General features: G+C 44.9%; 2 protein-coding genes across 5 annotated transcripts; one reads left to right on the forward strand and one right to left on the reverse strand.

Moving 5' to 3' along the window:
- Positions 1-450: 450 nt before the first annotated feature.
- tfe3a (transcription factor binding to IGHM enhancer 3a) lies at positions 451-8596 on the forward strand. The gene is made up of 11 exons (XM_053423904.1): positions 451-738; positions 1965-2063; positions 2189-2257; positions 2451-2613; positions 2732-2929; positions 3042-3140; positions 5507-5627; positions 6438-6494; positions 6594-6669; positions 6761-6908; positions 7181-8596. The coding sequence occupies exons 1-11, from the start codon at positions 608-610 to the stop codon at positions 7544-7546; spliced, it is 1527 nt and encodes a 508-aa protein (XP_053279879.1). The 5' UTR covers positions 451-607; the 3' UTR covers positions 7547-8596.
- zgc:113363 (uncharacterized protein LOC791449 homolog) lies at positions 8279-12898 on the reverse strand. 4 transcript variants are annotated; one of them, XM_053423905.1, is made up of 5 exons: positions 12734-12892; positions 12080-12204; positions 11596-11730; positions 11319-11531; positions 8330-9519 (listed from the first exon to the last, which is right to left on the reverse strand). In XM_053423905.1, exons 2-5 carry the CDS (start codon positions 12198-12200, stop codon positions 9242-9244), a joined length of 747 nt encoding a protein of 248 aa, XP_053279880.1. In that variant the 5' UTR covers positions 12201-12204; positions 12734-12892; the 3' UTR covers positions 8330-9241. The 4 variants fall into 4 exon arrangements, with proteins under 4 accessions (XP_053279883.1, XP_053279882.1, XP_053279880.1 ...); XM_053423906.1 differs by having other exon boundaries at positions 12080-12201; positions 12734-12889; XM_053423908.1 differs by lacking the exon at positions 11596-11730 and having other exon boundaries at positions 8279-9519; positions 12080-12201; positions 12734-12898.
- Positions 12899-13038: the final 140 nt, after the last annotated feature.

Genomic DNA, 13038 nt, shown 5'->3' on the forward strand with positions numbered 1-13038 from the left:
TGTTGGATCCAGTTCAGAGGACCTGTTAGATCCAGTTCAGAGGACCTGTTGGATCCAGTTCAGAGGACCTATTGGATCCAGTTCAGAGGACCTGTTGGATCCAGTTCAGAGGACTCAGCGTCTCCAGACGAGCTGCAGCACAAACATGTTTGTTGAATTCAAAGTTAAATGATGTTTTACTGTCTGTGACGTCAGCTGTCTGATGAAACACCGCTCTCCCTGATTGGTCGGCTCTCCTGTCTCTCTGAGCGCAGCCGATCAGCTGGAGTGACGTCACTACACCCCACCCCCAACTTCCAGTAAACCTCATAGACCAAAACAAACAAGATGGCCGCCCCGCCCCCGCAGCAGCCTCATTGGCTGTCAGAGAATACTGCATCATTCCTATTGGTCTGCAGTGAGCAGGGCAGAAGATGATTGGTCAGTGTGTGTGCGCCTGTTTGTGTGTGTGTGTGTGTGTGTGTGTGTGATCTGTGAGTTGCGTGTCTGTTGCTTCTCAGGGGGCGGACTTGAACCTGAGACTGGAACTGGTGCTGGTTCTGCTCCTGGTCCGGCTCGGTGGATCAGCCCCGTCTTTGCCCGCTGAATCGTCTCTGCCTCCGCGGAGATGTCAGGTGTCACCTCGGACCAGGTCCTGAACCGAACCGGATCCCGGCCGGAGCGGCAGGAGGCCGGGATCCTGCAGCCGCAGACCGTGTTCGTCATCCTGGACTCGGCTGAAACACTCAATCTGCTCCGGTGAGTCCGGAAGTTCCGTTATTTCTGCTGCGCTGAGCTTCTGAACCAGACTCCATCCAAGAATCTGAACTTTCAACAGATGTGTCTCAGCAGCTCGAGGACTCGTGTCCTCAGCAGGACTGGAACCAGCACTGGAACCAGGACTGGAACCAGCACTGGAACCAGGACTGGAACCTGAGTTCACATGTCCAGATGTTTCTGCTCAAATCGATCCAGTGAAATTAACTACGAGATAATTACCGTCCTTTTCTTATTTGAATACATATTTATATTCAAATAGATTAATTTTGAAGATGATCTTTGATAGTAAAGTTCAGTCACGTTGAATAGAGACGAGCTGATTCATGTGAAGATGATGAAGAGGATGAAGATCAGAATCAGTCCCTTCATGTTTGTCTCTATAGAATCTTATCTTTAACAAACCTGATACTTTCAAAAGAAATGAAAGTGACTTTTATTTAAGAAAATTGTAAATCAATTCAAACTCGTTTAGAATAAAATTTCGAACACTTTGATGAGATAAAGTGATGAATGGAGTCTGAGGTTGTTGATGTTACTGTTTGAACTTTGACCTCTGATCCTCTTTTCCTCCTGCAATGAGTCATTCAAGATTAACACACACACACACACACAAACACAAACTGGTCTCTCTGAAATTTTGAGGACACAACTAAAACTGGTAGGTATTTTCCCAGTGGAAACAGCCAGACGAGACTTGTCTTCATTAATGTTGCTCCGCCTACACACCCTGCTTACAAAGACACAGACACACCCACACACACACACAGTGTTGAGTTCAGCCAGTTGTTTTTGTATCTTGAGTTTCCAGATGTTGTAGCTGCTTCATGTTTTACAGTGTTAAGCTGAGTCTCCTTACATTCTTCTTTTATTTTCCTCTAATCCGAGCCAGCTGTCAGACTCATGACTCAGCAGGTTTTCTCCAGGCAACTTCATTGTTCAACCTTACAGTCAAAACTCAGGGCAGTTATCCAGATGTTGCTGCATCATGTGATCGTGTGGCGTGACGTTTACTGTGACGTGGTCAGTAAACAGGAAGCTATCGTCATGTGATCACCTAATTGAGATGGAGGTGATCTGTCTCATCAGAATAATAATAATCATAGAAGAATCAATAATCCTCAACTGACAGAGTTCAGTTTGTACTCGTGCTGTGATGTCAGAACCTCTGAGGTCACAGTCTGATTGGTTCTGTCTCCGTCTGTCAGGGTGGAGTCTGGGATTGTCGCTGACATCGAGGTCGACAATTTGTTGCCTTCAGGCTGCGATGCCTTCTACGAGATCAAGAGTCAGCCAATCAGCATCAGGTTAGACACACATACACACACACACACACACACACGTCTGACTTCTGTCTCTGAATCAGTGCAGGAACAAAATGATGTCACAAGATCAGAGATGATGATGTCATCATCTTTCCTTCTCTCCTCAGTACATCAGCAGCAGCTTCCTCCCCTTCCTCATCATCATCGTCCTCACTGACGTCGGTGATGTCATCCAGGTATCAAACGCACACACACACTTCTTAACTGTCTGTTTCTCTTCTATGAAATAATAACCAGTTGCACCTCCACTCCTCCTCTCCTCCTCTCCTCCTCTCATCTCCTCCTCTCCTCCTCTCCTCCTCTCCTCCTCCTCTCCTCTCCTCTCCTCTCCTCTTCTCTCCTCTTCTATCCTCTCCTCTCCTCCTGCAGGGTGTTAATGCGTCAGGACCTGATGCGTCAGCAAACTCTGGAGGCGGAGTTTAAGGAGGCGCAGCATCATCATCATCAGTTTCGCTCCTCTGACTCCTCGTTGCCTGTGTCTGTGTCGTCCTCCTGCAAACCTCCTGCTCAGGTTCCTGTGGAGGTGCTGAAGGTAGGACGAGGAGAAGGAGGACGAGGAGAAGGAGGAGGAGGAGGAGGAGGAGGTGAAAACAGACTGTGAGTGTAAAATATCCTACATTTCCCCTAATGCACCTGTGTGTGCCCCTCAGGTGCAGACTCACCTGGAGAACCCGACCCGGTATCACATCCAGCAGGCTCAGCGGCAGCAGGTGCGTCAGTATCTCTGCACCACTCAGACAACCATCGCCCCCAGGACAGCCAATCACAGGCCATCTGAGCTGTCCTCAAGCCACTCCCCCCAGCTGGGCTGTGCCCCCGGACTGCGGCCAGGAGATGGCGCACAGGAAGTAAGAATTATAAATAATAAAAGATATACTGTATATAAACGGCTGAACAGGAAGTAACACATACATACACAATATATACAAACCTCATCTGTCCTCTGATTGGTTCATTAAGGTGGAAGAGACCGTCATTGATGACATCATCAGCCTGGAATCGAGCCTCAACGACGAATTTCTGACGCTGATTGACTCCGGTCTACAGCTCGCCAACACGGTAACACGAACGCACACGCACGTGCACAAACTAACATGCACTCCGATAAAGATAAGTGAAGAGTGGATCAAGGTTAGATCAAATCTGGATTAAATCTAGTTTGAACCAGGTTTAAAACTGGATAAAAGATGGATTCAATCTGGTTAGAAACTGGTTTAACATTGGGTTAAGGCTGGTTTGAAACAGGATTAAAACTTGTTTTAAGCTTGAAACTGGATTCAGTCTAGATTAAAACTACATTTAAAATGCTTTCCATTTGTTTTGAATCTGGTTTAAATCTGGATTAAGGCTATTAAATCTGGATTAAGAATGGATTATATCTGATTTTATACAGGTTTAAAACTGGATTTAAGGTAGACTAAGAGTGGATTAAAGATAGATTCAATCTGGTTGGAAACTGGTTTATAATTGGGTTTAGGCTGGTTTGAAACAGGATTAAAACTAGATTTAGGATTGAAACTGGATTCAGTCTAGAATAAGGCTGAATTAAATAAGGTTTTAAACTTGATTGAGGCTGGATTAAAATTTGATAAAATCTGGATTAAAACTAGATTTAAAATGGTTTACATCTGTTTTGAAACTGGTTTAAATCTGGATTAAATATTGATTAAGGCTGGGGAAAAAACTGGTTAAAAGATTCCTGCGGATCTGTGCTGGGGAGTTTCTGCTGTCGCAGCAGTGTGTGTGAGTGTGTGTGTCTGTGTGTGTGTGTGTCAGGCTGATAATGAAACACTGGGAGGGTTTTTAGTTTTTTTCTTAAAGAGACGTTTCCTCATTTTTCAACAGTCGAGCAAAGAGAAAGGGAAGCTGCTCTGCTGCTCTGCTGCTGTCTGTGTGTGAGAGTGTGTGTGTGTTACTGAGTCCATGTATTCATGTGTGTATGTCTGTGAATGTGTGTTGGTGTGATTTCAAAGATGAGGATTTTAGTTTTACTGCCAGACCATGAGAAGAGGAGGATTAAATCTGAGGTAAAATGTTTGTCTTGTTGTTTCAGGTCAGTTTGAGCTGTGACCTCTGACCTCTCTGGAGAGGAGTTAAATAACATGTCGTCAGCACAACGTATTATCTAAAGTGATCAGAGTTGTACTGACGGTTACAGGATGTAATTGGATGCATTAACGTGTAACAGTTATAAACTTTTACTTTTAACAGTAAAAGTTGAATGTAACCGACGAGTCAAACCAGAACGATATAGATATATATATAGTTTAAACTCTGACTAACATTTATTATGGAAATGAAAAACTGCCCGACACAGAGTAACTGGAGAAAAGGCTTCAGTTTTATCTTTCTTTACTCGCAGTGTTATCTATTCAGACTAATCAGCCTCACCCATTTTCATACTTTATTCTTTTTAGTCTTTGTTATTGTAACTTTGGAGAAATATCCTGCACAAGAATTTCCTTCAGGATCAATAAAGTTATTTTCTTATTTTAAAACTGAGGCTGACAGAAATGAGAATTTAAACTTTTTAGTCTCCGTGAATCAACGTTTGTATTGTATGTATGTATTTGGACAAAACTTTCAGTTAACAGAATGTTCGCTGCCACGTTCGCCGGCAGAAGAGTTAACATGACGCTGTTTAAATCTTAATCACATGGTGGCGCCAGAGAGCAGGGTGGAGGAGCGGAGACAAATATTCATGCCTCGAAAAATAAACATGTTCATAGTTTTTCAATTAGATTAAAAAACCTTTTTTGAATTTTTCTAATTTTGGACAAAGTTTAAGGTTTTTAATAATTGATTATGGTTTATTGACTTACAGAACTTTTTCATTGAGGTTGTAGAGATTGAAGAGACACTGCAGGAACATTTCTACTGCAGAGGTCAGAGGATTAATAATTAGATCAATGAAACATCAACTCACAAAAAAAAGTCTAAATATGTGATGTAAAATTGGCTTGGAGAAATCCAGAAACACTGAGATGTCTATGTGTTTGTACTAAAGTCATTTTTAACATGATGTTTTCCCTGAGTCAGACGTGAATCTGTGGTTTCCCTGTAAGTCCTGTTCTGTGTGTGTGTGTGTTTGTGTGTGTGTGTGCGTGCGTGCGTGAGCAGGACGCAGCTCTTATCATTTCTTGTTCGATCAGCAGATTCCACTGAGGAACATGAACTGACCTCAGATCAGAGCTGCTTCACAAACTGCTCTGAAAACAAGTTGGATTAAAAAGCCTGATTCTGAATACGCTGACATTATTTGTCTTCATGATGATTCTTAAAAAAAACTGAAATGTCTGATGAACGGATCACATGAGAATTACACGACAGCATTTCTTCTCCCAGCTGATTGGTCAGATTTCATTCCAGGAACAAAATTCTGTATTTCAGAGACGTTGATTCTGTGTTGTGATTGGTCGTTTCAGCTGCCTGTCTCTGGGACGATGCTGGACGTTTACAGCAGCAATGGAGGTTTGGCCACGCCTGCTATCAACGTTAGTAACAGTTGCCCGGCCGAGCTTCACGCCATCAAGACCGAGCTGATCGGTGAGTCACCGACGCCGTGAAGCGGCGACTTCTGCTCAGCTTAACTCATTGGACAGTACAAGGAGCAGAGCTGGCTTCTCATTGGCTCACACCAGTTCTGATGTTACAGCTCAGAGAGTGAAGCCCCTCCCCTGTGTTTCACTGTTTTCTGCTGCAAAATCTGTTCTTCTTCATTTTGATGAGTCAACACCACGACTTCCTGTGGATGAACCCCCCCCCCCCCCCACACACACACACACACACACACACACACTCATCCAGTCGTATTTTTCCACATCATCAGTTCCCACTTCCTGTTCAGGCAACATGAACGTCTTCCTCAACAGAAACAGTAGTTTGTCATTTTCAAGTTACTGTGACTGAACTTTTAAAAATCTTCTCTCATGAAAAACAAAATTACAAACTAAATAAATTCACTGACGTCTTACATGTAAAAATATTATTACACATCGATGTAGAAACTGTAGCTTTAAGAAACTAAAGTTCCACCAATTAGTTTTTTCCTGGCTCTTGTGTTTTCGGGTCTTCATCAACATGGACTCATGTAAAACCCTCAGTGTTGTTGCTTCTGAAACCTTCATGTTGAAAGATGTCCTCACATTCCACCGGCTGCCTCATTCTGTCCAAGGTCATTCATCCACATTTCCTTTCTCGACTCATGTGAAATGTTTTATTTCTCCACACCGGCGACACCCGGTGGCTGCAGGCATAATGTTTTCAGGTTGTCTTGTTCTCGTGAACTCGATATCTCAGGAAAACCTGGAAGGAGCGATAGTTCTGATTTAAATATATTCAACTCTGTTGTTGTAGATGTGGAGACAAAAACTCTGGTCAAAGAGAGACAGAAGAAGGACAACCACAACCTCAGTGAGTTCTGATGAGCACTGCAATCAAGAGTGAAGGATAATATTGATAATATTGATAATATTGATAATATTGATAATATTGATATTGTTTCTGTTTCAGTCGAGAGGAGGAGGAGGTTCAACATCAACGACCGCATCAAAGAACTCGGAGCGCTGATCCCCAAATCCACCGACCTGTCAGTAAACACTTAACAAACAACACGTATGTCTCACTGTGCTCGTTGGTGTTGTGTGTTAACGAGGCGTGGCCTGTGATTGGCTGATCAGGGAGATGAGGTGGAACAAAGGGACCATCCTGAGGGCTTCGGTGGATTACATCCGCAAAATGCAGAAAGAACAGCAGAGGGCGCGAGAGCTGGAGGAGAGACAGAGGAGGCTGGAGAACGCCAACCACTCGCTGCTGCTCCGCATACAGGTGAGGAGGGGGAGGAGCTTCAACATGTATTTCTCCTTCTCTCTTTTTGCACCAATCAAGAGGAGGATGTGACTTGAGCTGGACAGAGATCAGATCTCAGAGGGTTAATGCCAGGTGTGAATGAGATCAGGATAGATCACAGCTGGATAGAAACGCATTATAGTGGTGCAGGTGTGACCAGATCCACCTGGATACAGATGTGTTTGACTGGTGCAGGTGTGAAAGGGGTCTCTGACCTCTGAACTCTGACGTGAATAATCTTCTTTTTGTAGGAGCTGGAGCTCCAGGCTCGTCTCCATGGCCTCACCGCCTCCTCTTCCTCGCCTCCCCCCGCCTCCTCCTCTTCTACTCTTCTTTCCCCCACTCTGCCTCACCCCTTCTCCTCCCTGGCGCCTCCCTCCCTGGATCTGGACGCCCTGAGCTTTGTGGAGCTGGACGAGCCTCGGGGAGCCTCCACTGTCTTCTCTGCCGACCTGATGGCGGACGTGGGGCTGACGGAGCTCCACAGCCTGGGAGACATCCTGATGCAGGAGGGGGGAGGACGGGGAGGGGAGGTGATGTCTGACCCCCTGCTGTCCTGTGGAGCCTCTAAGAGCAGCAGCAGGAGGAGCAGCTGGAGCATGGACGAGGACCTCTGATGACATCATCACGTACGCAGGGATCTTATTGGCCAGGACTCAGACCAGAGATTTTTTAAATGTTCATCTTTTAAAAGAAATATTATTCATCCAAATGAACAGAATATAAAAGTGATGTCACAGGGAGCAAAGGTGTCCTACAGAGTAACCATGGTAACTGTTCTCTGTGTGTGTGTGTGTGTGTGTGTGTGTGTGTGTGTGTGTGTGTGTGTGTGTGTGTGTGTGTGTGTGTGTGTGTGTGTGTGTGTGTGTGTGTGTGTGTGTGTGTGTGTGTGTGTGTGTTTGTGTGGTTCATAACAGTTCAGTTAAAATGATCTATATATAGATATTAAGCTTTATTTTGGAGTCCGTCTCCGTCTCCGTCCCCCCCCTCCCTGAAAATCTTTTAAAGGGGCTCTATGTAAAAGTTAGCTACATAGCTGATGTTAGCTAACGTTAGCATTTGCAGCTCACCAAGTTCTGGTGAAGTGTTTTCTTCCACTGAAGATAGCATGCTAACCAGCTAGCATGCTGACCAGCTAGCTGCAGCCCGTCTGCTGCTCCGAGGACACGTTATGCTATCATTAGCTCTGTGCTGATGTCATTCAGAATCTTGTGGCACAGATTTTTGTAGCCACGCCTCCATCTGTGACATCACAGCAGGTATCTCCCCTGTTCAGGACTCACAAGCTCCTGCTGCAGAATCTGTTCTGGTCTCAGTCAAAGGAATATTAAACATTTATTACAGCAGAGTTCATTCTGGAGAGAGGCTTTACCCTCATTTATAATGATCAACATACAGAATTAGAATTATAAAACCAACTTTATCAACTCATTTAACATTAAATAGATCAAAAGTCCAGATATTTGTTGACACTGAGTAAAGTAAAAGCAGTTGAATTGACTCTTTGAACCCAGTGATGTTCAGAACAGAGATCCAGCCACAGCTACAATAGTAACGACAGCTTCATGAAGAAGGGATTCATTTCATTTAGAATGTTCATGTAAATGACTGTAATCTCAGTTTTTATAGATCAAACTTTTATACCGAAATAAATTCATGACAATCCAGGTGGTTGTGTCTTTGTGTTTCCTCAGGCAGAGTACAACTCTTCAGTATGAACACCAGGGGGCAGTATGAGCCCTTTTTCCGTCATGTTTCTGATCACAACCTTCATCTCTGTCGGTGATACTGGGTCTGTACTGTGTGTGGTTGTGTTCGTGTCTTTGATGTTGCGCGCCCCGGAGGTCAGAGGTCAGGTGGAGTTGTCATCACAGAGATTTCCTGTTTCCTGTTTGGATGTCCTGGCACATAGCTTCAACAAACACGCACTTCCTGTCCCAGCTGGACCCACTTCCTGTCCCACCCAACCCCCCCGAGCTGTCAGTCAAGTTTACTCCTGTCGTCGCTCAGAGCTGCACATGGAATCCATACGTAGTAGTCTGAGAGTAATCTGATTACATGTACTCACGTTACACTGGCACATGTTGATCTTCACATTGTAGCTTTAACTTTTGTCGTCATGATAATAAGAATCATTTAAAACATGAGGAAGTCAAAGTGACTTTGAGGACGTGGGTCCACACGGAGACGCCATCCCAGTCACCATCATGTCCACCAGGTGACATGAAGATCAGAGTTATGATGTCATCAGTCCTCCTGGTCTGGCTCAGTGTCTGTGACCTCATCTTGTAGTCTGCCTCTGATTGGCTGGTCTACGAGGGGAAGCAGAGGGAGCAGCACTCCAGACAGATGTCCATGCAGTCGGACGAGCCACAGCAGTCCTCCAGGATCCCACAGTCCAACACGGCTTGACAGGCGTCCTCCGTACAGGCCGCCTCCCCCGCCGCCTCCACGCAGCAGCAGCAGCAACCATCAGCGGCGCTGCAGCACCCGGCTCCGCCCACTCCGCACGCTAGACACTCCCCCACCGCAAAACACATGGACAGCGTCTCGCAGAACAGACAGGCCAGGAGACAGTGAACACAGCAATCTGTAGAGACAGAGACAGACAGAGACAGTAAACACATCAGACTTTAGAGACAGACAGAGACAGAGACAGTGAACACATCAGACTACAGAGACAGAGACAGACAGACAGACAGACAGACCAGGAGACAGTGAACACATCAGACTGTAGAGACAGAGACAGACAGACAGACAGACCAGGGGACAGTGAACACATGAGTCTGTAGAGACAGAGACAGTGAACACATCAGTCTGTAGAGACAGAGACAGACAGAGACAGACCAGGGGACAATGAACACATCAGTCTGTAGAGACTGAGACAGTGAACACATCAGTCTGTAGAGACAGAGACAGACAGAGACAGACCAGGGGACAGTGAACACATGAGTCTGTAGAGACAGAGACAGTGAACACATCAGTCTGTAGAGACAGAGACAGATAGAAACAGACCAGGGGACAATGAACACATCAGTCTGTAGAGACTGAGACACTGAACACATCAGTCTGTAGAGACAGAGACAGACAGAGACAGACCAGGGGACAGTGAACACATCAGTCTGTAGAGACAGAGACAGACAGAAACAGACCAGGGGACAGTGAACACATCAGTCTATAGAGACAGAGACAGACAGAGACAGACTGAGACAGACCAGGGGAAAGTGAACACATCAGTCGGTAGAGACAGAGACCGACCAGGGGACAGTGAACACAAACTACTGTAGAGACAGAGACAGACCAGGGGACAGTGAACACAGCAGTCTGTAGAGACAGACAGAGACAGACCAGGGGATAGTGAACACATCAGTCTGTAGAGACAGACAGAGACAGACAGAGACAGACCAGGGGACAGTGAACACATCAGTTGATGTTTGAACAGGAGCCAGAGGAGCAGGAGGGAGGAGTCCACAGACTGTGAGTGTCTGACAGAGATAAACAGAACGTCCAGAAGATAAACTGACATGCGTCTGTAACTGTCCGTCGTCATCATGATTATCAACGAGTTATAAACCGCTGCACATATACTAATATTATGTTTAATACCTCCATCATTACACTTTACTGCTCCTACATCTTTGTCTTCAAACATGCACCTGGACACAGTCTCACATCAGTGAGATGAATCCTCTGAATCTCGAAGGTTCCTACGTCTCCTGTGGAAACTGTTATTTAGTTTTTCCTGACTCTTGTTGAAGGTTAAGAACCGAAGATGTTGCACCTTGTTAAGTTCTATGATCTAAACTGTGATTCATTAATATGGGCCATACAAATAATATGATTGGGTGATTGATTCCAGAGCTTTCGGTGAGGATGAGCTGTAAACAACAACACCGATCTTTCCACAGCAGAGCTTATACGTCATGTCCCGCCTCCTGCTGCTCTACAGGCTCCGCCCCTCGCCTGGATGTTCCCCTCATGTTCCTGTTTGAACGAGTCGGACCCGACAACCTGCTGCTGCTTCACAAACACCAACTACAGGAAATGTCACTATTTTACAGAGTTTATGTCTGAAAACATCTTGACTGTTGGTAGCAGTTATTACGGATGTAAACTAATTACAAGTTACCACAGATCAGTGGCCACAGGGGGCGCTGTTGTACGCACACCATTGCCTCTGCTGAGGAATTTGTTTTTCCCTCCGTCAGTTTGTTTTTAAACTAACGTATGAAAACATCGACTGAGTTATATTCTCGTTGACTCCTCCCACCTGCCCAGCGACGATGGTCCGGGTCCTCAGGGCGCCGCAGCAGAACCTGGACCAGTTTCCTGGAGTTAACCACACAACCTCATGACCACACAACTACAATCTGAAGCTGATTGGCTCACCGTCTCCTGCGACCTCCTTGATGTGGGCAGCGTCGCTTTTTATGGAGGCGTGGCTTTTAGTGGAGGACAGACGCTTCTGACTGGTGCTCTGATGATGGTGGGGACGATGATGATGATGATGATGATGAAGGCTGCAGCTGTGTCTGTTATAGCTGGATGATGGAGGAGGAGGAGCACGGACAGGACCAGGAGACACTGATGAGTCGTCCACACCTGAGACACAGAGAGATGACATCACAGATGACATCACAAGCGACATGGCGGATGATGAGGTTACCTTTCTGTTTGCGGGGAGCTGTGATGGGGTGGGAGGGCAGCAGTCGAGAGACGTCATTGGTGGAGGAGCTGCCTGTCAAAGAGTCATCGCTGAGGTCATCTTCTGACCTATCAGAGGGAGGGGGCGGGGCCTCCTCTGCACAGAAAGGATGTTTACGCGCCATGTTATCAAATGCGACTCCAAAACAGCCAATCACAGAGCTTCAGATCACACGGTTCAGAAAACTGATTCTATATTTCTGATTCCGGTTCAGTAACCATAGCGACCTGCTCATCTTCATATTTGTATGTATAAATGAATCAGATTGTAAACAAGTTAATTACATTTATTAATAATGAATTCTGAGGATTCTGTGGTCGTCACAGTGAACTTTGAACTCTATCCTGATCTTTCCCGAGCCAGAGGTCAGGTGACCTTCAGGTTGTCCCCTCACACCATCTTCCTGTGCTTCAGAGACATGATGACATCACGATCACTGTCTCACCTGCGTCTTGATGTGGCAGCGTCCCATTTGTTGTTGGCTGACTCGAGATGCATTCCGATTGGTTTGGGTTATGACTGACTCCGCCCTCAGTAGGGTTGGAGATGTGTGATGTCACTTCCATCCTGCTGATGTAACGTGATCATAACAAGTAATAAGTGTAAATTAACTGAGTACATTTACTTCACTAGATCCATTTTATTGTTCTGTGGACTCAGGTCAGATCATTCAAATATCGATCAATAAAACAATTGATGAATCTACTGAGCAGAAAACTAGCTCCTTACATCAGCTGCACCAGCTGCGACAGCATCATTTATTATATTATACATGATTAATAATAATGATAATGATGTTAAACACATTATTCTAAACCATCAGAACTTAACCTCAGTAAAAGTTCTGGGTACTTATAATAATATAATTAAAACTTTTAAGATAATATCCAGTTGTGTTCTACAGCTCTTGACACAAAAATAAGAATACAATAAATGAATTTACTGTGGCGGTTATTACTCATTAATGTGAATTAAAGTTTGTCTGACCTGTCTGCCTCTTAAATTAAAGTTAGCAAAAAACAATTGAGTCTGAGTTTCATTAATAGGAAACATTTTCTTAATATTTTCAGAAGAAACGAAGAAACAAAGAGAATCAGACCTGGTTCTTCTTTCGTTCTTTCTTCTTCTTTGTCTCTTTTCTCTTAATAAACTGTTTGCCGTTTCGTCCGGAGCGTGCGCGCATACGTGTAATCGCCTCCTACTCCGCTTCCTTTAAATACTAACACACACACACACACACACACACACACACACACACACACACACACACACACACACACACACACACACACAGAGACACACACACACAAAGTCATGGAGTGCGGTGTGTATTTATTATTGTAAATGAATGTTAAAAATGACTTGAAACAAACTGATAAGTTGTGATGATCGATAATAAATGTA

The sequence above is a fragment of the Pleuronectes platessa genome, chromosome 6 (genome assembly GCF_947347685.1).
Source record: "Pleuronectes platessa chromosome 6, fPlePla1.1, whole genome shotgun sequence".
Taxonomy (NCBI): Eukaryota; Metazoa; Chordata; class Actinopteri; order Pleuronectiformes; family Pleuronectidae; genus Pleuronectes; species Pleuronectes platessa.

What these genes read in the sequence shown, in the direction of transcription:
- zgc:113363 (XM_053423905.1), bottom strand. Translation starts at nt 12,200, where the DNA reads ATGGAAGTGACATCACACATCTCCAACCCTACTGAGGGCGGAGTCAGT. An exon ending in AGCTCCCCGCAAACAGAAAG is followed by an intron (nt 11,532 to 11,595) that starts GTAACCTCATCA and finishes TCTGTGTCTCAG; the next exon opens with GTGTGGACGACTCATCAGTG. An exon ending in CAAGGAGGTCGCAGGAGACG is followed by an intron (nt 9,520 to 11,318) that starts GTGAGCCAATCA and finishes CTGTCTCTACAG; the next exon opens with ATTGCTGTGTTCACTGTCTC.
- tfe3a (XM_053423904.1), top strand. Translation starts at nt 608, where the DNA reads ATGTCAGGTGTCACCTCGGACCAGGTCCTGAACCGAACCGGATCCCGG. An exon ending in AGTCAGCCAATCAGCATCAG is followed by an intron (nt 2,064 to 2,188) that starts GTTAGACACACA and finishes TTCTCTCCTCAG; the next exon opens with TACATCAGCAGCAGCTTCCT. An exon ending in GTCTACAGCTCGCCAACACG is followed by an intron (nt 3,141 to 5,506) that starts GTAACACGAACG and finishes TGGTCGTTTCAG; the next exon opens with CTGCCTGTCTCTGGGACGAT.